The sequence below is a fragment of the Trachymyrmex septentrionalis genome, unplaced genomic scaffold (genome assembly GCF_001594115.1).
Source record: "Trachymyrmex septentrionalis isolate Tsep2-gDNA-1 unplaced genomic scaffold, Tsep1.0 scaffold7, whole genome shotgun sequence".
Lineage (NCBI taxonomy): Eukaryota > Metazoa > Arthropoda > Insecta > Hymenoptera > Formicidae > Trachymyrmex > Trachymyrmex septentrionalis.
Genome location: NW_017305884.1, coordinates 3,957,037 through 3,976,607, shown reverse-complemented (window position 1 = coordinate 3,976,607; position 19,571 = coordinate 3,957,037). Strand labels below are relative to the sequence as shown.

General features: G+C 32.1%; 4 protein-coding genes across 10 annotated transcripts in view; 3 read left to right on the top strand and 1 right to left on the bottom strand.

The window, feature by feature from the left end:
- Window positions 1-944: 944 nt before the first annotated feature.
- Window positions 945-7,234, bottom strand: LOC108753624 (transitional endoplasmic reticulum ATPase TER94). Its single transcript, XM_018495392.1, has 13 exons — window positions 7,107-7,234; window positions 5,723-6,082; window positions 5,032-5,224; window positions 4,725-4,959; window positions 4,475-4,608; window positions 4,144-4,392; window positions 3,893-4,057; window positions 3,663-3,785; window positions 3,371-3,583; window positions 2,997-3,305; window positions 2,720-2,881; window positions 2,176-2,330; window positions 945-2,008 (listed from the first exon to the last, which is right to left on the bottom strand). Exons 1-13 carry the CDS (start codon window positions 7,121-7,123, stop codon window positions 1,918-1,920), a joined length of 2,406 nt encoding a protein of 801 aa, XP_018350894.1. The 5' UTR covers window positions 7,124-7,234; the 3' UTR covers window positions 945-1,917.
- A 1,626-nt stretch (window positions 7,235-8,860) lies between these two features.
- LOC108753470 (leptin receptor overlapping transcript-like 1) lies at window positions 8,861-11,453 on the top strand. 3 transcript variants are annotated; one of them, XM_018495058.1, is made up of 5 exons: window positions 8,861-8,954; window positions 9,999-10,073; window positions 10,151-10,349; window positions 10,689-10,840; window positions 11,064-11,453. In XM_018495058.1, the coding sequence occupies exons 2-4, from the start codon at window positions 10,033-10,035 to the stop codon at window positions 10,800-10,802; spliced, it is 354 nt and encodes a 117-aa protein (XP_018350560.1). In that variant the 5' UTR covers window positions 8,861-8,954; window positions 9,999-10,032; the 3' UTR covers window positions 10,803-10,840; window positions 11,064-11,453. The 3 variants fall into 3 exon arrangements, with proteins under 3 accessions (XP_018350560.1, XP_018350561.1, XP_018350559.1); XM_018495059.1 differs by lacking the exon at window positions 8,861-8,954 and adding an exon at window positions 8,966-9,610; XM_018495057.1 differs by lacking the exon at window positions 8,861-8,954 and having other exon boundaries at window positions 9,979-10,073.
- Window positions 11,454-11,793: 340 nt separating this feature from the next.
- LOC108753457 (transmembrane channel-like protein 5) lies at window positions 11,794-15,983 on the top strand. 5 transcript variants are annotated; one of them, XM_018495028.1, is made up of 10 exons: window positions 11,794-12,024; window positions 13,076-13,187; window positions 13,280-13,587; window positions 13,669-13,820; window positions 14,036-14,120; window positions 14,200-14,348; window positions 14,425-14,815; window positions 14,874-15,556; window positions 15,628-15,764; window positions 15,844-15,983. In XM_018495028.1, the coding sequence occupies exons 2-10, from the start codon at window positions 13,115-13,117 to the stop codon at window positions 15,966-15,968; spliced, it is 2,103 nt and encodes a 700-aa protein (XP_018350530.1). In that variant the 5' UTR covers window positions 11,794-12,024; window positions 13,076-13,114; the 3' UTR covers window positions 15,969-15,983. The 5 variants fall into 5 exon arrangements, with proteins under 5 accessions (XP_018350530.1, XP_018350531.1, XP_018350528.1 ...); XM_018495029.1 differs by having other exon boundaries at window positions 13,268-13,587; window positions 14,425-14,737; XM_018495026.1 differs by having other exon boundaries at window positions 13,268-13,587.
- A 1,122-nt stretch (window positions 15,984-17,105) lies between these two features.
- Window positions 17,106-19,571, top strand: part of LOC108753556 (dynein heavy chain 3, axonemal-like) — a 14,907-nt gene continuing 12,441 nt past the window's right edge. Inside the window, exons 1-5 of the mRNA XM_018495225.1 lie at window positions 17,106-17,709; window positions 17,827-18,050; window positions 18,473-18,742; window positions 18,867-19,229; window positions 19,335-19,545. Of these exons, the coding sequence (XP_018350727.1) occupies window positions 17,188-17,709; window positions 17,827-18,050; window positions 18,473-18,742; window positions 18,867-19,229; window positions 19,335-19,545 (1,590 nt within the window). The 5' untranslated portion in view covers window positions 17,106-17,187. The remainder of the gene's footprint in view (window positions 17,710-17,826; window positions 18,051-18,472; window positions 18,743-18,866; window positions 19,230-19,334; window positions 19,546-19,571) is intronic.

Here is a 19,571-nt window from a genome sequence, read left to right as displayed (position 1 = left end):
TATATATATATATATATAATAGAAAGTTTCTTTCGAGTAAACTGAAGCATTCAGCGCGATCGCGAGTATGGTGTCAGTATCGTAGATCCATAAATGTGTCATGTCGTTACGGCGGTTTTATACTAACGAATTTTATTTGGTAAATAGTTTTACTTTTATAAAGATAAATAAAAGTGTTAAAATAACCAATGTACATATGAACGTGCTAAGACTTAAGCTTTGAACGTCATTGCATATAAAGTTTCTTATTAACACACGTGATTGTGCTGGTCTGCAAATGAAAGAAAAAAAAAAGAAAAAAGACACTGTGAGTCTCCTTATCTACGATTGATTCAACATCCTATTTTTATTTGTATTTAATAAAATTGCTGACGATTTTTTATAAATCAATGTTTCTTTCATTGAAAATTTGCGTTATCACAACTTTGTTTGTATGAAAACTTGTGCTAATATTGAATGTTTTATTAGCAAGAGACACAGTATAACACAATGAATCATTACATTCTTTTTGTTCGCCAACATTAGACAAAGATGAAATGGTAACTGTGTTACACTGCTTCTTCCTGGAAAACATCAGTTATTTCATATAAATATTGCGCAAGACTAGCAGTATAATCATTACAAATTTCCGAATGAAAAATAAACATTTGCATGATTTTATCGAATGTATTTTTAGCATTTGGATTAACATTCCTATTATATACGAAACCCATTATTTTCAAAATAAAATATTTAAAAATGCAGATTACAAACATAAAAACTTGAGAACCTTTCGTTGATTAGAATATGCATTCAACTATCTTGTAAGTTCGTTTTATAACTGTATCTATTTTTTTTTAGATTGAAATTAAAATATTACCTTTATTACTAAAGTAAAAATTATGTATCGAATATCAATCGTTACCTAGAAAGAATAATTATGTCTGACAATAATAATATATTAATCTTTTAATTTTTGTTACTTTTTTAAATTTTAATTCTATTCTTGAAGTTTATACCAAATACTATATCAGAGTGATATAACCAATTACGGTAAAATAGTATCAACAACTTACTACTGCTTTGTAAAAAAAATCGGACAATCTCTTTTTACTCGTATTGTATTTATATTATTCGGCTCCTTCATTATTAGAAATTTTAACGTTTATAAAACTGCGTTATAATGCAGATAATCATTACGATTCGAATGATGAGAAAAAGGCTCTTTATCGTCGTATATGGATTAATTTACTATCAAGGGATATTTGTAAAATCGTCAACGTACATCATCAGTTGACAATCTCATCTCGACATGGCATAAATTTTTATATTACTGCAATGTGTGAGTGTGGACAACAGAATGTAATCCATCGAGTACAGTGATAATGCAGCAAAAGGGTCCATTCTGAGTTCAAGCTCGACAAAATACATAATACGTTAACGCATGTAAAATTACGTAGCAAAATTGCAATGGGTAATATGTATATCCCTATAATACGTGTATACATGGTATAAAGTGTCATTTCGCCACTTTGTAATAATCTTCCTATTATGTAATTGTTAATCAACGATGATTATATTTCTATTAGATCCATGTTGCCACGTTCGTGGAAAAGAAAGGAAAGATAATTTCATATAACGCTAAAAAATCAAGTTCCATTAATAAAAATGGAAATAATCATATGGACAAAGTTTTTAATCGATATTTTATATCCGAATGTTTCTTAGCTACATGGATTAGGGTCTGTGCCCTTTTTTTCTACAAACACAAAGCTGTATGTACCTCATATAAAATTTCCATTTATCTCATCCATTTATTTACGCTCTTTATATTTCAATTGTATCACTTAAAAACGATTCCTGTGCAATATATTATGTGGTAACAGACAGGCCCTTTTGTCGTATGCTCACTGTAATGACATACAAGGAAACGAAAACTTAGCTATAGAGATCGTCATCTCCATCATCTTGAAAGGTTTGATCGCCTTGTGTATTATCTTGAGCACCGCCTGCTCCACTTTGTGGAAATCTGCAAATAATTTTTTAAGATGAAAAAATATTTTTTATTATGTACAAATCTGTCTAGTAAAAATATGCATCATTTTTTTAGCATTTAAAAGAACAATAACCAAGAATTTAATTTGATTCCTTTGTTGTTTTGCATATATATTGGAATTTAAAAAAGAAAATTCGTACCTGAAATTAGTCCCAAACCCTCGAGATTGCTGAAGCGTTTGCGCAAACATTTCGTACTTGCGAATGTCGTTGTCGGACACTGAACGACGCGCAAACCTCATTGCTTCCTCGAAATGAGCTCGCGTTATTTCTGGTACAGGATCATCCTCATCCATCTAGAAAAAGCGAATAGTAGAACTTAGAATTTAGAAGTAATATACATATATACTAATAGCAATTTTTGTGTTCGAATTATTTAATTTCTATATAAATGTATATATTTACTATTGCTAAAAAAAATGCATGAAATGATTGTTATATGCGATTATTATAAAAGTTTTTTCCTTGCGATCGGAAAATGAAATATTGTACTACTTATCATAGTACGTCATAAAAAATAAAAAAATGTATAAGAAAACTTTCTCTGCTGATGATTCGAAGATGACTCGAATAAAGTCTAATGCTGACTCAGATGTAAGTCATACAAAATGACACAGCAGAAATAAATCTACGAAATAATGCAAAAACGCTGTAAAGTGAAGTGCATTTTATAAAGATATCTTACATCCATAGACGCGGATGGATTATTTGCTCGTTCTTTTTCCCTTCGAATTTCAGTCTCGATGCACTGTCTAATGGCAAGTTTGCATGCCCGCTGGCAGATTTCTGTCAAGTCAGCACCGGAAAAACCGTGCGTGACTTTGGCGATGTAGCTTAGATCCACATCCTAACAAAAGAAAAAAATATTTTTTTTAATAATTAAAAACGCACATAAGAAAATAAACAATACATCGCTATTATTAATTATCTATATATTTTAGGCAAATTTACGGAATTATTACCTTAGCTACAGGCGATTTCCGAAGATTGGCGCGGAATATCGCTTCTCGAGACTTCTCATCAGGTAATGGTATATAAATTAATTGATCTAATCTACCGGGCCGTAGAATTGCCGGATCGATGATATCGGGTCGATTTGTTGCTCCTATGATGAATACATTCTTTTTTGCACCCATACCGTCCATTTCCGTTAATATCTGATTTATTACACGATCCGCAGCACCGCCAGCATCGCCGACGGTGCCTCCTCGAGACTTCGCAATAGAATCAAGTTCATCGAAGAACAATACACAAGGTGCTGCTGATCTTGCCTGAAAAAAATTTATTGTTAAACGATAATCTTGAATTCTCCATTAAAGAGTGCGAGATGGTTTACCTTATCGAAGACATCTCTGACATTAGCTTCCGATTCTCCAAACCACATAGTTAATAATTCAGGACCCTTGACAGAAATGAAATTTGCTTGACATTCATTGGCAATCGCTTTGGCCAATAGTGTTTTACCACAACCAGGTGGGCCGTAAAATAATACGCCTCTTGATGGTTGCATACCGAATTTCAGAAATTTATCAGGATGTTCCACTGGATACTGCGCGACAAAGACGCACGTTAATAAATATGTAATTTAAAACTCATGTATATGTATTAAACCTTGTATCTATTCTTACCTGCACCAATTCTTGTAACTCCATTTTAACATTTTGTAAACCTCCAATATCATCCCAGGTGACTGTCGGTACCTCCACAATGGTCTCACGTAGAGCACTCGGACTGCTTTTCGTCATTGCATACTTTAACAAAAGATATTAAGATTTAACAAAAAGATATTTAACAAAAAGATACTTTCATTTAGAAAACGATGTGAATAAATTAAATATAAGGTCAAAGTAATAACCACCTTGAAGTTCTCCATTGTTACCGCAAGCGAAGACAAGACTTCAGCATCTATATGATCATCTTCCAAGTCTATAAGATCCATTTTTTCACGAATTTGTTGAAGAGCCGCTTCGGAACATAAAGACGCCAAATCGGCACCAACGTGTCCATGAGTTTCTGCTGCAATCTAGTGATATTTTTAAAAATATTACTTTACAATTATAAAATGTAACTATTTTGATCTATTAGAAGTGACGTAAAAATAAATGGCACCTCTTCTAAATCAACATCATCAGCAAGCTTCATATTCTTCGTGTGAATTCTCAAAATTTCCAATCGACCAGTAGCATCCGGTATACCAATATCAATCTCTCTATCGAAACGTCCAAACCGGCGCAGTGCCCCGTCGATGCTGTTCGGTCGATTGGTAGCTGCCATTACAATCACATGGGAGCTTTGCTTCATACCGTCCATCAGTGTCAACAATTGAGACACAATACGCCTTTCGACTTCGCCATGCGTCTATGTAAAAAAAAAATAATTTTTATTTCAAAATGCGATTTATAAAAGACATTAAATTTGACTTGGCGGAAACTTGGTGAACCTTTTCACGTTTCGGCGCGATCGCATCAAGTTCATCAATAAATATAATAGCCGGAGAATTTTTCTCGGCTTCTTCGAACGCCTTCCGCAAGTTGCTTTCAGATTCACCAGCCAGTTTGCTCATAATTTCAGGACCTGTATAGAAAGAGGGAAGTCTTTAAATATCTTATATTGCCTCATATTCCTAATTCACGTTATGCATTTTTATTCCTATAATTAAATACTATTTTGCTTGTATTCAGATTGCATACCGTTTATGAGAAAGAAGAATGCTCCGGTCTCGTTTGCCACAGCACGTGCAATGAGAGTTTTTCCTGTACCTGGTGGTCCATATAACAATATACCACGTGGTGGCTTAACGCCAATGGCTTTAAACAGAGATGGATGTCGCAGAGGTAACTCTACCATTTCCTTAATTTGTGCCAACTGTTTACGGACGCCACCGATATCGTCGTAACCTACAGCATTTAATGCTTCTTCTTCCTCCTGTAAATAAATGCTCTTTGTTATCTAGGCCGGTATTGAAAATACTAAAAATATATAACGTATTTTTCTGACCTCTCGTTTTATCGGATCACCTTCACAATGTATCACTGTATCAGGCGCCACAATGCAAAATGGCCCCGGATCAGTTTCTACAACTTTGAACTCCACAGCTCGCATGCCACCTCGTACAATAAAATTATCATCTTTGTGAATAGGACGGTACGCTTCCAGGAAATATGGTTTTAAATAGACTTCAAATAGATTTCTACAAAAATCAAAAAATAATTTATATATTTATACCAGCATAAAAGTAATTAAAAGTAAAATGCACAAAATTAATTTCAAAAAGACATTATCAACTCATGGTATTGCTGCAATTAGATATTTTCAGTACTTTTCTTAAGTCTCATTTTAGAGTTACTGATATTAATCTTGTAACTTATTATATATATATATCTCAATTTTATTGGGATGATGTTTGGTTTTGTGAAAGTGACCGATTCAAAAGGCTTATTCTTTTTGGCAATTCATCTTTCTTTCCTTCTAAAGAGAAAAGGAAGATGAACTGGTGCAAAAGTTCAGCTAAAAAGAATAAGCCTATAATTTGCAGATTCCAAGTTCAATCCCCATGTACATACACCCTCAATTTTGTAAGATCAATTAAAAAGTTGAAGGTTATGTTATAAAGAAAATAATAGAATGAAATCTACTTTGGATCTATATTTCATTTACGTCTAAACCTTAGACATAACGTTAAATTTACCCAGCAAGACCATCGACAGTATCATCCATTGGCAGCACATGAATACGTTTTCCGTATTTGACTTCTGGACATGCTTGTACGGAAACAACGTCGCTTAGACGTACACGTAAGTTATTTCTAACAACGCGGTTCATACGGATTTTCTCATCCGGACAGGTGTCATCTGAAAGTACGATGCACACTGTTTCCTTACGCCTTTTCCCTTTCAGCAACACGGTATCTCCGCGAAACAATTGCAACTCATCCATTTTTGCTTGAGAAAGCGCAACCACGGAATTATCATCGGCAATTGCTTCATCAACCAACAGTCTGTTTGGCCTGTCCTTCTTACGAAGGATAGCTGTCGCCAAATCTTCACCACTGAAATATAATATTAATTATATATCAAATTATATGTCAAATATAATAATTCTTATATGATACTCCTTTATTTAATATTTTATATTGTGAACACAAATAAATTTATGTAACAAAAATTAGAAATAAAAATGTTATCATTAATGAGAATGTACAGCTATACAATTTTTTAGATGAGTAAGACAACTATAATTTAAAAAAAGAAACCAATTTTTTTAATTTAACAAATAAATTAAAAAATAAAGGATGACAGTTTTTTAACATTTTTTTCTTGAAGAAAATAACTGTAAATGCTATTCTATATCCTACAAAAATCTTAAAATTATTTTTCTTATTAATTTACTACAAAGTCTTCATGATGAAATAAACATGTCCTTATATTCTGAAGTGAGAAAAATAATAAAATTAATTAATGACATACCACATATATAAATATGTACATATATATATATATATATTCTACAATGCATTTTATTTGTTATCTACTAAAATCCTTGCAACATAATTCCTTAACATAATTTCAAAAGGTGATATTATAGCCAAGTACACGAAATTAACATATTTTTAAATTTCAGGTACGGAAAGCGAACGTAAAATTGTAGCGGGAACATTCGCGTTCACGCTCGTAACTTTCGCATCCGTATGGATGGCCAGCTGACTCGGCGTCGCGAAGAATCGAGCATCTTCTTCCCTTTTGTCATGTTTGGTTCGTGCACAGCCATGATCGAGCGATATACCGGAAAATTTTTAAGTCCCGATTCGCGGTCCGCGGGAGCACCCCCAGGCGAGCCGAGGTGCCGCGAGGACGAGGAGGCGCGTGATCTACGACGTCATCGGCCACCACGACGAGCGCGGGCCTTTGCGAAAAACAAAGCGTCGCTCTGTCGACATGATGACATTGTGAAATTGAGTGCCGCCTTAGCTGTCGCGCTCCGCGACACACACATCGCTCCGCCGACGAACGCGAGCAATCGGTATGGAATCGCCGTCGATCGACTTAGGTCGAACCCGTCACGAATTTCCTCACCTCTTTGGATCACTCATCGTCCAACCTTCGGTGTTGTCCGCGCAAAAAAAGGAATCCGCACGATGCACAATCTCTCTTTTCGGTACACGCAATGAGTGTAGCAACGAAGTCACGGACACAAATGAGAGGAAACCGTCTGTGATGACTCGCTTCTACCCGTTGCCAAATCATAGGGTAAAGGCGGGTCCATATTTCACGAAATCAGGATCGCCGCGTGAGCGGCGACACGTCAAAATAAACACGGTAGCCAATGGCTGCGTTCAGCAGAGAAAGCAACTTTGCAACTGTTGTAAAATTTGTGAATATGATTGGCTTATATATTTAGATCTAGTAAGAAACTAAAAATAAGGCTCATATTAATGAATTTTACAACAGTTGCAAAGCTGCCTTTTCTGCTAAGATCGAGTTCCACAACTCACGATTAACTCTTAACTGAAGTTCAGCTAGTCTCTTATCTCATTCAAGAATTGGAAAGAGACAATGAATAAGTTGAACTTCAGTTAAAACTCAACTGTGAGTTGTGAAACTGGGCCTAAAAACAACTATTGGCCTTCGACGGAATCGTTGTTTTATCGATAAAATGCGGCACACCTTTGCTAAAAAAAAAAATCGCGCGAGTTGCTGAAAACTGAATATTTCGACGACAAAAACAGTCGCGTGGTCTAAATTGACGAATGTCAAGCGTCAATTTTGATCACGTGATTTTTTTTTCGCTGAAACGTCCGGTTTGAGCGACTCATGAAAATGTACCTTAACGTATAATTAGCTAATCATCAAAGTTCTTCATTTCCTTTTCAAGAAATAAAAGATTCTGATTGGTTTTCTTGTGTTTTATGCAAAGATCTGTACTCTAGCCTTTATATTTATTATATTATTTTTTAAAGGCTTGTCTACGTTCCAAAACTTTCTCTCCGACACCGACGAGATACTATTAAAGACCGACATCCTTATGGGAGTTGGCCTTTCTTGTGAATATTGAAGTAATTAAGAGTTAAAAACTGAAAATATTACTAAAATATTACTAAATATACTAATTTTATAATTTATTAGTTTAGTGTACATATTTATACATTTAGAAATCAATAATACTCGATGTTTCTTTAAAATTGTGATTTTAGTACTATCATCAAAGTTTGATTATCAATAAAGATGATAACTGTAGAGAAAAAAATTAGAATTTTTCTGCAATATATAGAATATTATAGCTTTACAAGTATACATATTTAATTATGGAACATTTATGTAATAACAAATCATGAATTTAATAATGTATGAACCAAATGTTTATGTTAATAATAGCAAATTTATATCAATTGTCAATAATATCAGCGTTTTTCAATTACCTCCAAGCCTTTGGGGCCCTTTTTATACTGCCGAAAATTTGTCTGGGATTGACAGTCTTTAATAGTATCTCGTCGGTGTCTCCGAAGAAAATTTTACTCGAAATATATAGTACACGTTACGTATACTATAGTATAAAGAGTAAAATCTTCCTTGGAAAGAAAGTTTTTGCTATAAAAGTCGTAGACAGTCGTAAGATTTCAAATTATAAATAATTGACCAATCCTAGTCAAATATTTTCTTCATTTAGATTGTGATTGATCAATTTCCTACTTAAAATCCGACTTAAAATCCCACGATCTACGATTTCTATGTAGACGAGCCTTAATACATGTCCAACTCCACAACCAATCACCTTCGCTGGACTATAAACCTGCTGTCTCCTCCAATGATGTACTTTAGTATCAATTTACGTCACGCGCAATTCGCGGTCTACGGAGTGAGACTAGTGAGAGTTCGATAAATATACACACTTGTCAAATCGACTCGCAATGGCCGGGATTAAAGGTTATTTCTGATCATTTCACGCGTATGCGGTTTCCCGTGGCATGAATCCTCGAGAAATATCATCGCCGTAGGGACCTCGCGCTAAAACCGTGAAAATTGGCTGTCAAAACATAACCTCTTCGCACCACTGTTGTCATCGTCGTTTGACGTTTGGCTACGCGCACAATCCTCACTTAATTAAGTTTTGTAACTTGATTTAAGAGCAATGTGCGATCTTCACGTCGCATCTCCCTTCGATTTTCTTTTTTTTAACTTCGTAAAAACAAAATTACAATCAAGAACAGTTTCGTTTTTATGATATCGCAATGCATTGGTTGCAACTTTTAGGATTTACAATTTAAAACATTGCGATCCTTCATCTGTTGTTGCGCAAAAATTTTATATAAACTTATTGCTACAAATAGATTTAAGACTAGACAATCAAAGATGCATTATCAAACTCGTAAAAATGTAGACTGTTATTCTTTTAGGAGGCAGTCAACAAATGTTCTATCCTTGACATTTATTAATGAATAACAATGATAGCGACATTTGTCAACTATGTCTCCTAAGGACAACAGTCATAGTACTTATAATACTGTTAAACGCAATAGATTAATTTTGTATTTTTCTTATTTCATGGCGTTCTTTACTTTGTGACACTTCCTTGAAACAGCGTAAGTACCTTTGCGAACAAATAATTGGCATAAGATACTTTATGCTTTCCAGTAAGAGGCACAGTATAATACAGCGATTATTTTATTTTTATTTATTATTGGCAAACAAAGTTGTAATGATTCACTATGGCTGCGTTCCATTTAACGCTCACAACGCTCGTGGAATCATTTCATCTATGTAGTTTATCAATTGTTAAACAAGAACAAACAATGCTCGCGAGCGTTACGAGCATTAAGTGAAACACAATCTATGTCGTCTATATTTCTTGCTGTAAAGCATCCATTTTTTTCTCTTAAAATTCGCATGAAGTATGCTTCTCTGTTATTCACAAAATTAATTAAGCCAGTTTTTTTAGTACAATGACAACATGGAAATATATAATTACAGATTAGTACTGCTAGCGTTTGCTGGTTCCATTGGAATGACATTTGTCATTCTTGGCTGTGCATTACCGATATATAAGTGAGTAACTTTATGAAACTAATCAGTTTTATCCAATTCTAGTATTATAAACGTTATAACACAAGCACAATTTTTAGAGTATGGTGGCCATTTTTTGTTGTACTGTTCTATATATTGGCACCTATTCCAACTATAATAGCACGTCGCTACACAGATGATTCAGGAAGCAATAGTAATCCTTGTTTAGAGTTTGCAATATTTATTACAATGGGATTCGTAGTATCGTCCTTTGCTCTTCCAATAGTATTGGCGCGATCTCCGGCAGACCAGCCAGTGGTAAGTTATACACTTTTTTATAGAATATTTTAATCCTCTCTGCAATCTGAATCATTTTTTGACATAAACAAAACTTTTCTCTTCATTTTTGTTCAATTTTCAATTTTTATTAAATAAAAGTTAACATTTGAATTAAAAACTATTTGGCAATGGGGCATAATAGGGATGTTGAAAAACTTAAGTTTTTTTTTTTAAATCTAGAACAATAGACAAAACTTTTGAGGTTTTTAATAAAATAAACTCACATTGTAGATGAAGAAAATAAAAATATGATTGCTATAATAAATTAGCTTTAAATCTGTTGATTAGTTAGAACATGTAGGTTATTTGTCTTTACAGATAGAATGGGGTGCTTGCTACCTGACATTAGCGGGTAATATTGTTGTGTATTCAACTCTAGTCGGATTTTTCATAACCTTCGATCAGGATGATACTGATTACAACATGTGGTGAAGTACTACTGCAATGTACTTATTCATCATGATAAAAATGTAAGTAGTGTATAAATTGATTTATCTTGAAAATAATAAAAGTTAATGCTTTAATATTAATTATTATTGATGAAATAAAATTATTTTATTTTAAGACCTCATTTATAGCTTATTTTCAAAATATAGAACACAAGAACACAGGCATTTATTAAAAATATCATAAAAACATATCATAAAAACATGCCATTTTTATGATATATATAAATACATGAAATTGTTTCAGGTTTTCTATGAGATTAGAAGGAAAAAAATATCAATCATACAGTGCACTGACTGAAAGTTACATGTTGATTCTAAATTATAAAACTTATTGTACACAGTTTACATAATATAAACCCTAATATGGATACTCTACTATACTTGATGCTACAAAAGAAAATAGTATTATAGTGCACTAACAATAGAATGTGTTAATGAAAATACACTACATTGGATTCCACGCGTGTTACAGAGCAGCGAAAAACAAAATGCATTTGATGTCTTAGATTTTTCGTATGGGACTATTCAGGATAACCTGAAGCGCAACAATGCAAGGATAATGTTGAAAATATTTTTTATTTAATCTAAGTCTTTCGTAATAATAATGGTAATAAAGCTACGATTTATTACTTAATCTTATTTCTTCAATCCTTGAAAAAACCGAGAATGTTCTCGAGGTCATGTTAAAATAAAATAATTTGAAAATCATTCATATGCATTCCTTATGTATAATTGTGATTGTTACAGTTTCAATAAGAACAGAAACAGTGCGATTATTACTTTATAATTTCTTGATTTAAATAGATTTTTAAGCTGTAATATTTTGCATTTTAATGACGAGAGAAATTTGAAAAAATCGTGCTTATTTTTTCATTTAAAGTAAATCAAATAATTTTTAATCGCATGTATTTTTAAGTAATTTAAACATACGCCATTATGAAGTACAAGATGATTTCCGGTTACGGTTACAACATTAACCGGAAATCATCATTTCTTCAATATGGCGCCCGTTTAAGTGAAATCCGAGATTGGTTGTATTCAGATTTAGTCCGAGTGTCACCCAGGTATCATTTTATCCTTATTGGTCACCGAAAGTTAAAGAAAGATAACACGATACCTGGGGAACACGTGGGAATCTGAACGCGCCTATTAACGTCCGATTTCTTAATGCATTATTTTCGAATGCTACAGATTCCAGCGGTTAGGTAAGTCATTGATCTTTTTTTAATCACGGTACTCCAAATTTCTTTCAAAGAGATTTTCTCGCATCTTAATTTTTCCTTCTGAAAATAACTGCCGTTGCAAATTAGTACTTTCGAGACGTGCCTAAAAATTACGACTACCAGCAAATCTGATCGTACGAAATCCGATAATGCATGTCGTAACTGTCGTAAGGCGCGAAAAGATTCGAACGTATATCTCTATTTACAGGAATGAAAATTGATTGAACGCTACCTCGCGCGGACAGATTTGACAGAAAATTCTGTGTAATCTGTTGAAAAAAAAATTCGATTTAATTTGTTTGCGCATCTGGAAGGTATATTTTTAACAATAGAACTGTATTTCGAAGATTAATGTGCAAATTTCGTCATTTTAACAAGAATTAGGTTAGAAATGGTTAAGGCATTTATTTGTGAAATTATTGTAGTTTTAACGCTATTTTTTTCAAAAGAATTTTTTCGAAAATAATTGTGGATTTAAGTTTAAAATAATTATGAGCGTGAATAAGTCGCGAATCCAATTGCAGGTAATATTGAAATTTTATTCACGTGTAATTGGAATGCCATTGATTAAAAGAATATCAAATGATGAAATTACACGATTAAATATTTAGTGTATAATTATTTATATATATATATATATAATTTTATATACGATATTTGGAATTGAGTTTTATGGTATAATATATGATTATATTTTATGGTAATAAGAGTTTTAAGTATATACTATATATTTCAGAAGAATTAAACATCTTTATATCATGTAAATTTCCTTCCCACTTTAGGCCTATAATAAAAAAAATATATTTTATCTAATCGCATATCTATACCAAATCATTCTCCAGAGATTGTAATGTAAAGATACATATAGTTAATATTTATCTTTTTTACTTGTGAATTCTCTTTCACTGTGTGAATAAAATAATTGTTAGCCAATGTTTTTTTAATGAAGGAATATTTTGATAAAAAGTGAGTTTATAGTTTAGAAATATTTTTAATTGTATACTAAGCATTTGTAAGATGATTTTCTTTTTAGGACATAATTTAGAATTAAATATCAGTTGATTTTATCAGAATGCCTTCTGAAATTCAAGAAGCAGAACTTTGTGAATCTATTCAAATGGAATTACTGCCAATGGAATTAGGGAGTAAGTGTAGCTTTTGAATGTCTGATGATAAAAATTTTTATAAAATTTCTATGTATATATAAAATAAAACATATTTCTAGAAAAATGTGAAGGAATGCCAGATGGTCTAAATTCTATTATTCCATATGCTACTTTGAGAATGCGCAATGTTTCTCATTTATCTAATGAAGAATGTGCTAATGCTATTGCCAGTCACTTGCAATCAAGCGAGAAGTTTATGCATGATGATCCCAAGCTGGAACAATTTAGAATGGAAACAGTGAGAACAATACCACAGTGCCTTGCTGTGAAACAATCTGTTAAGTCACAGCTACTGGAAACTGTTAACCAAAAGACAACAAAGAGATCAATTAGTTGTTGGAAATTGTTTAAATATAATGTTAGTTTAAAGTTTGTAAAGGTAATGTTAATTTTTGTTGGAGCTCTTATCTTTATATTATGTATAAAAAAATAAGAGAAAACTTGGATTTTTTTTATATAGATTTGGGTAACAATGCAGGACTTCTTGTCAACAATGAAATTATGGCATCGAACAATAAAAACCATTGAAAGCCACCATGGAAGTGGTATAGCAACATATTTCAAATTCTTGAGATGGTTACTTTTTCTTAATACAATTTCCTGTATTTTGAGGTATAAATACATTTTATTTCATTTTTTTTGTAAAGTTATATTTATAAGTGCATTTTGATATAAAAATTTGAACCAATTTAAAATTATTTAAAAGAGTTTTAAAAATGTTCATAATTTTCATTTATTTGATAGGCGAACACAAAGTGCTTTATATATATTACTATATTAAATGAAGTAATTAAAACGAGATTTTGATGAATATTTTATATTTGCAGTGTATCTTTTATTGTGATTCCGCAATCACTGGATCAAGTATATATATCAAATGATATTAAAGTACTGGATTTTTTAACAGGCAGTGTAAATCTAATCATTATTTTATTATAAGCAGCATGTTCTAAATAATATAGCGCACATATCACAATATTTTGGTTTGCAGGGCTTTTTATCTCGCACAGTAATGTATTATGGTTTTTATTCCAACGGCACAGTAGATGTATCATTTGGAACCAAATATAGCATTCCATTTGCTTATTTCCTAACGCTACTTTTTTGTTATATAATTACATTTGTTATACTCTCTCTCAAGTATGTGTGATAAAATTAATAAGATTAAAAATTATTTAATTTATAATTTAATTGAATGTAATAATAATTTTTTCAGAGTCATATCCTCTTATAGAAAGTCTTATGTCGAAACATGCGGAAAAGTACACAATTTATATAGCAGCAAAATATTTTGTGGATGGGACTTCAGTATATCTTCATCAAAAACTGCCTTTTTGCAATCAGCATCAATTTATAAAGAACTAGAAGAACTATTAGCAGAAACGAAGCAGCATAAGCGTTTGCATTGGTGTACTAAATTTCTATTAATTATAATACAATTTGCTGTGACATCTATTGTTATATTTATGATTTTTGGTGCTGGTGCACTCGTTTGGATGCTGTTAAGTCATTACAACATAGAAGCGCCTGTAACTATTTCAATTATGATTGTGCCAATAGTCATTACCGCCATTATTCATATTTTTCCAGCGATTATCTCCTATCTAGTAAGTAGTCTGCATTTTCTGTTGTAAAAATAATTGATTATAATATTAATATTTTTAGACATCGCTAGAACGCTACAACAACAAACGTACGGAACTTTATGTAACAATTGTTAGAAATTACATAGTTGCTGCGATAATAATCGGGACTTTATTCGTCTTCTGGATAATCCACAGTACATCATATTGTTGGCAAACACACTTAGGAGAAGAGATTTATCGGCTTATTGTACTGGATTTCATTGCTTCGCTATTTGGGGCATTTTTGCATTTTACACGTTCTGTGCTGCACAAAAGATATTCAACAAAAATCGGCAAACCGGAATTCGATATCGCTCGCAGTACATTAAATCTCATTTACAATCAGATGCTCTTTTGGATGGGATTTTATTTTAATCCGTTAATATCTATTATGATCATGATAAAACTAATTTTTACGTTTTACGTGAAGAGATATGAACTGAAAAGATATTACCAGAGACCATTGCAGTCTTGGCGAGCGGCACAAACGCAAACATTATTCTTAGCTCTCACATTTCTCAGTATTATTGTAATATTATTCACGATAGGATATATTATCACAAATGTGAAAAGTGATGAATGCGGACCATTTAGAAATCATCTTCATACTTGGGATTTTATTGTCGACGGGATGTTATCATTGAAAAGAGATAGCACATTCTGGAGAGTTATTTCGGAACTTGCGTCATCAGTAACCAGTGCTGTAATATTGGTTGGCATGAGGTAGATTTATAATTATGAATCTAAATATAATGTATTTATGTTAGATATTTATTAAGTATTTTTATTAAAAGTATTGCAGTGTATTGTTTAAGAGCGAAAGCAGAAGCGAGTAAGGAAATATCACAAATTTTTTCTAATATGCTCCTTCTCCAATCTCAAGATAAACAATTTCTCATAAATAGTTTTGGTAAATGTGCTAAAAATAAACGTAAGTCACGTTTATTATTAAATTATAGATATCTTTGTGTAATTATTGTTAACAATTTATGTATATTTTTCTTTTTCAGGTACCTTTATTCCTAATGAGATTAGTTTTGTCCAAGATATTAGGCATGATGAGCAAAATCGTACAAATAAAGAAGCTTTACTGCATCGACATAACTTACCGTCGACAAGTTTCGAAGAAAGATGATTATAGTTATTAATATAAACTTTACATAGTTATTTATAGTTATTAATTTATATATGATTATAGTTATTAATATAAGAAAGTTGACAATTTGGTAACAAACTGCCAGAGCATATATTAGCCGATTAATTTTCGTCCAGTTTTATTTATACATTTAAATTGAGTGTTTCAAAATATTCCATTGCGCGCGATTTTGCCAAAATCTAAACGCTCAAGACGGTTATATATATGATAAAATATTTCAGACATTACGTCCAAAATGCAGACATAAGACATCTTTAAGACATCTTACATCTATATTTTGGACGTAATGTTTGAATTATTTTATCAGATATAACATTCTTGAGCATTCAGGATTTTAGCAAAATCATGCGCGCGACAGAAACAATACTTTTTTAACTCTATAACTGGGCGCGCCGCGGCACTGAGTGCCGCAAAATTTGTTTTTCTGAAAAATTATTGATAATGCAGATCTTTTTTACCGATCTTCGGTATTCCTCATTTAACATTAAATTTTAATATTATATTTTATTATAAATATATTTTACTTGCTTTTGACGATTGTCCAATTATTTATCCAATTAGTATAACTCTTAAATAATAAATTTGTGATGTGACATTCAATGCCACGCGCGTTCACTAACGTTTGACCGGGAGGCGCGCCCGGTTAATTAAACTAAATTTAATTTGATTTAAAGTATTTTGCCATTATCTATTATATTATTTAATATAAGAAATATTATATTAGAAATAATTATTTTAATATAATATTTGACACAATATATACAAGTAATAGTCATTTATTTAATTATATATTTACAGAAAATGTATACATAAACTAACTCTTTATTTTAGTATACAAAATATAAATATAAATTCACGAATTTGTTTTTTTTCCGGTCACTTTCAATAATTTTCATCGTCTCTGCGCCATACCGTCGTCATAGTTACGTAATACAGATAGATATAACATGTTGATTTGAGCTAAGGAGATATTACCTTTGTCGATTATACTTGTTTAATTAAATGTACTAATTGCGCATCAACATAGATAGTAATCCTATCAATTTTTCACCAAGAACTTATTTACACATTTTTTAAGAATAACAGTAACATAATGATAAGAATGCAGGTCTTTTTTGGCTAGACTTGCTAATGATTATTTGCAATTAGAAAAAGTGCCTTTGTATTTTCAATATGTTAACTTAGTTAACTGACAGAAATGGCTGAAAGGAAGGAGACAGGTGAAACTTCAGACAAGATTTACGCAATAGCGGGACATAAGGACTGTTCGTCGTCAGGAACATTAAAAGCGCTGCAATTTCCAGAGAAGCAGCAATTGATACAAGAATCTTCGTGGACGAAAACTGTTCCGTATAAATATTGGCATAGTTATGTGAAGCCTACTGACAGTATAGGCAGTATTTTCACACCTGGTGTGCACACATATCGAACTAGAACTTTAATTAGACGCGATGTCAAGCCTGTACGATGGCACCCTTTCGGAATCGACGGTATGCTCGTGAGTCCGCCTCGCATTTTCATTGAACGACATAATGAAGAAGTTAAACGAAGAGCCGCAGCCTTAGCCAAGAAGGACACTTTGCCGGAAAATATAGTGAATCTAAGAGATCTACTGGATGACACATGGTTGCGGAAAAAACATCAGAAGGCAAGAATTTTGAAGGAAAAAGAATTATCTATACATAGGAGAAAAATAACAAAACGAAAATTGGATCGCAAGGTAATGAGAGACGTTTCTGTAAATCTCGCAAGTACTTTGAATTAAAAAATTTGAATGTTTTAATTTTTTAATTTAACTAACAAATTTATATAAGAAAAATAATACCACATATTGTAGATGGTACGTTATATCGAGGCAGAAATTCCAAAATCCGTGGAAGAACAATTAGCCGAGTTAATGGCAATAGTTGATGAGGAACAGAGGATAAAACCTGAAGATATTGCTAAAGTAGTTTATCTTAGAGATTATTGCATTAGCGACCATCACCTGCAGCCATATGATTACATTAATATTGATGCGGCAAAGAAGCATATCATTGGTAAATTGCAAGAACGTGAAGAGTAAGTACATGTCAGTATTTATTTATTTATTTCTATGTGTGTGTGTGCTATTTTATTTTTTTTAAATAGTCTCTAAACTCGAATTTTTAGAACATCACTCACTACCAGTTTTAATATTGATTTGGTTAAGTTTTCTGATTTGTTCATGTATATTTACAATGTTTATATTTTTATCAGAATGTGAAAATAAACAGTAAAAAATAAAAATTAAAAATTATTAATAATATAAAATAAAAAAATTGAATATTCTGTATAACTAAACATTAAACTATACAAGTACTAATACAATTGTACTAATACAATATTAATATAATTGTTTATTATTACAAAAGTATTAATATAATTGTTTATTATTTAAAAAATACAAAATAATTTTACAGATAACGCTGAATTTATAAAATATTTTTATGTGATTCTTACAGCTTTGACGCTATAACGAAAGGTTTGGAATCGGAAATAATTGATGACTATAAACGAAGTCTTCGTAGCGCAATAGTGGATTATATTCTAATGGATTCTGATGAACGAAAACGTTTATGTATTGAAACGGTTCCTATTGAATTCCCTGTTTTATGCGTTCGCGCGCCAATGCTCTGGCATCAGTCCAAAGTCACAGCAAGTCATTTCATACAACATAATCTTTTTATCGGCAATGAGATATTAAGAGACATCCGAGATTTATGGTTTACAAAGTAAGATTATATGAGAAGCTAGTCAAAAGTTTTAAAATTTCCGCTCTAATGTTTAAATAATTTAAAATACAGATATATTGTGCTTTTATTGTCAAATATGAGCTAACGATCTTCTCTATTTTAGATATCGTCATGTAAGAATAATTCATATGCAAGATTTCGGCGTGCTTCCTATTCTGGCCGCGGAAATTAGACCAAGGCTCGATGCCCTGTGTGTTGCCGCTACTGATGTTCTCATTAAAGAATGGTTGGCCGATGTGGCGGAAATCTTTCTCGAGAAGAAGTACGTTTGGTCGCAGTATTTCGAAACACAGCCTGATGCGTCCACTGCGATGATCGAGAAATATTTTCGCAGCGTCAATTCTTTATTGTCAAAACAATTACGAATCATGATAATAAAGACATTAGAAGACGTGAAAGATTTCTTCATGCAATACGATGCTGGCAACGCTTTCGAAGGAGACTATGAGGATCTCATGTTTCTCAAGTAAATTCAATTCCTCTTTGATATTTATATCAGAGTGTAATCGAAATTGCTATCTTTTAGATGTTAGTTACGATGGATTCGAATACAATAGAAATTACATTGTAGCACTCCTTTCATAACAGTAAAAGTGGAATCAGAACTCGACACGACGAAATTATACTGCAAACCGAGCATTCTAAAGTTGCACACCATAATTTCGTCATGTTTTGACAAGATCATTGAGGTAGGCACTATAATACCCAAGATTGAGACCATTTTGTTTCCGGAATTGAAGGATGCGGGTTACTTATTTCCTATTTCACGATTCGAAGATATGGTAATTATATATATATATATATATAT

Coding starts and splice junctions, on each gene's coding strand:
- LOC108753457 (XM_018495026.1), top strand. CDS start 13,115: ATGCCTTCTGAAATTCAAGAAGCAGAACTTTGTGAATCTATTCAAATG. Junction 13,588..13,668: donor TTAGTTTAAAGTTTGTAAAG/GTAATGTTAATT, acceptor TTTTTTATATAG/ATTTGGGTAACAATGCAGGA. Junction 15,557..15,627: donor GTAATATTGGTTGGCATGAG/GTAGATTTATAA, acceptor TTTTATTAAAAG/TATTGCAGTGTATTGTTTAA.
- LOC108753470 (XM_018495057.1), top strand. CDS start 9,979: ATGGAAATATATAATTACAGATTAGTACTGCTAGCGTTTGCTGGTTCC. Junction 10,074..10,150: donor TGTGCATTACCGATATATAA/GTGAGTAACTTT, acceptor CACAATTTTTAG/AGTATGGTGGCCATTTTTTG. Junction 10,350..10,688: donor CTCCGGCAGACCAGCCAGTG/GTAAGTTATACA, acceptor TTGTCTTTACAG/ATAGAATGGGGTGCTTGCTA.
- LOC108753624 (XM_018495392.1), bottom strand. Junction 4,960..5,031: donor GTGATCCGATAAAACGAGAG/GTCAGAAAAATA, acceptor ATTTATTTACAG/GAGGAAGAAGAAGCATTAAA. Junction 3,306..3,370: donor TCAGAGATGTCTTCGATAAG/GTAAACCATCTC, acceptor AATTTTTTTCAG/GCAAGATCAGCAGCACCTTG.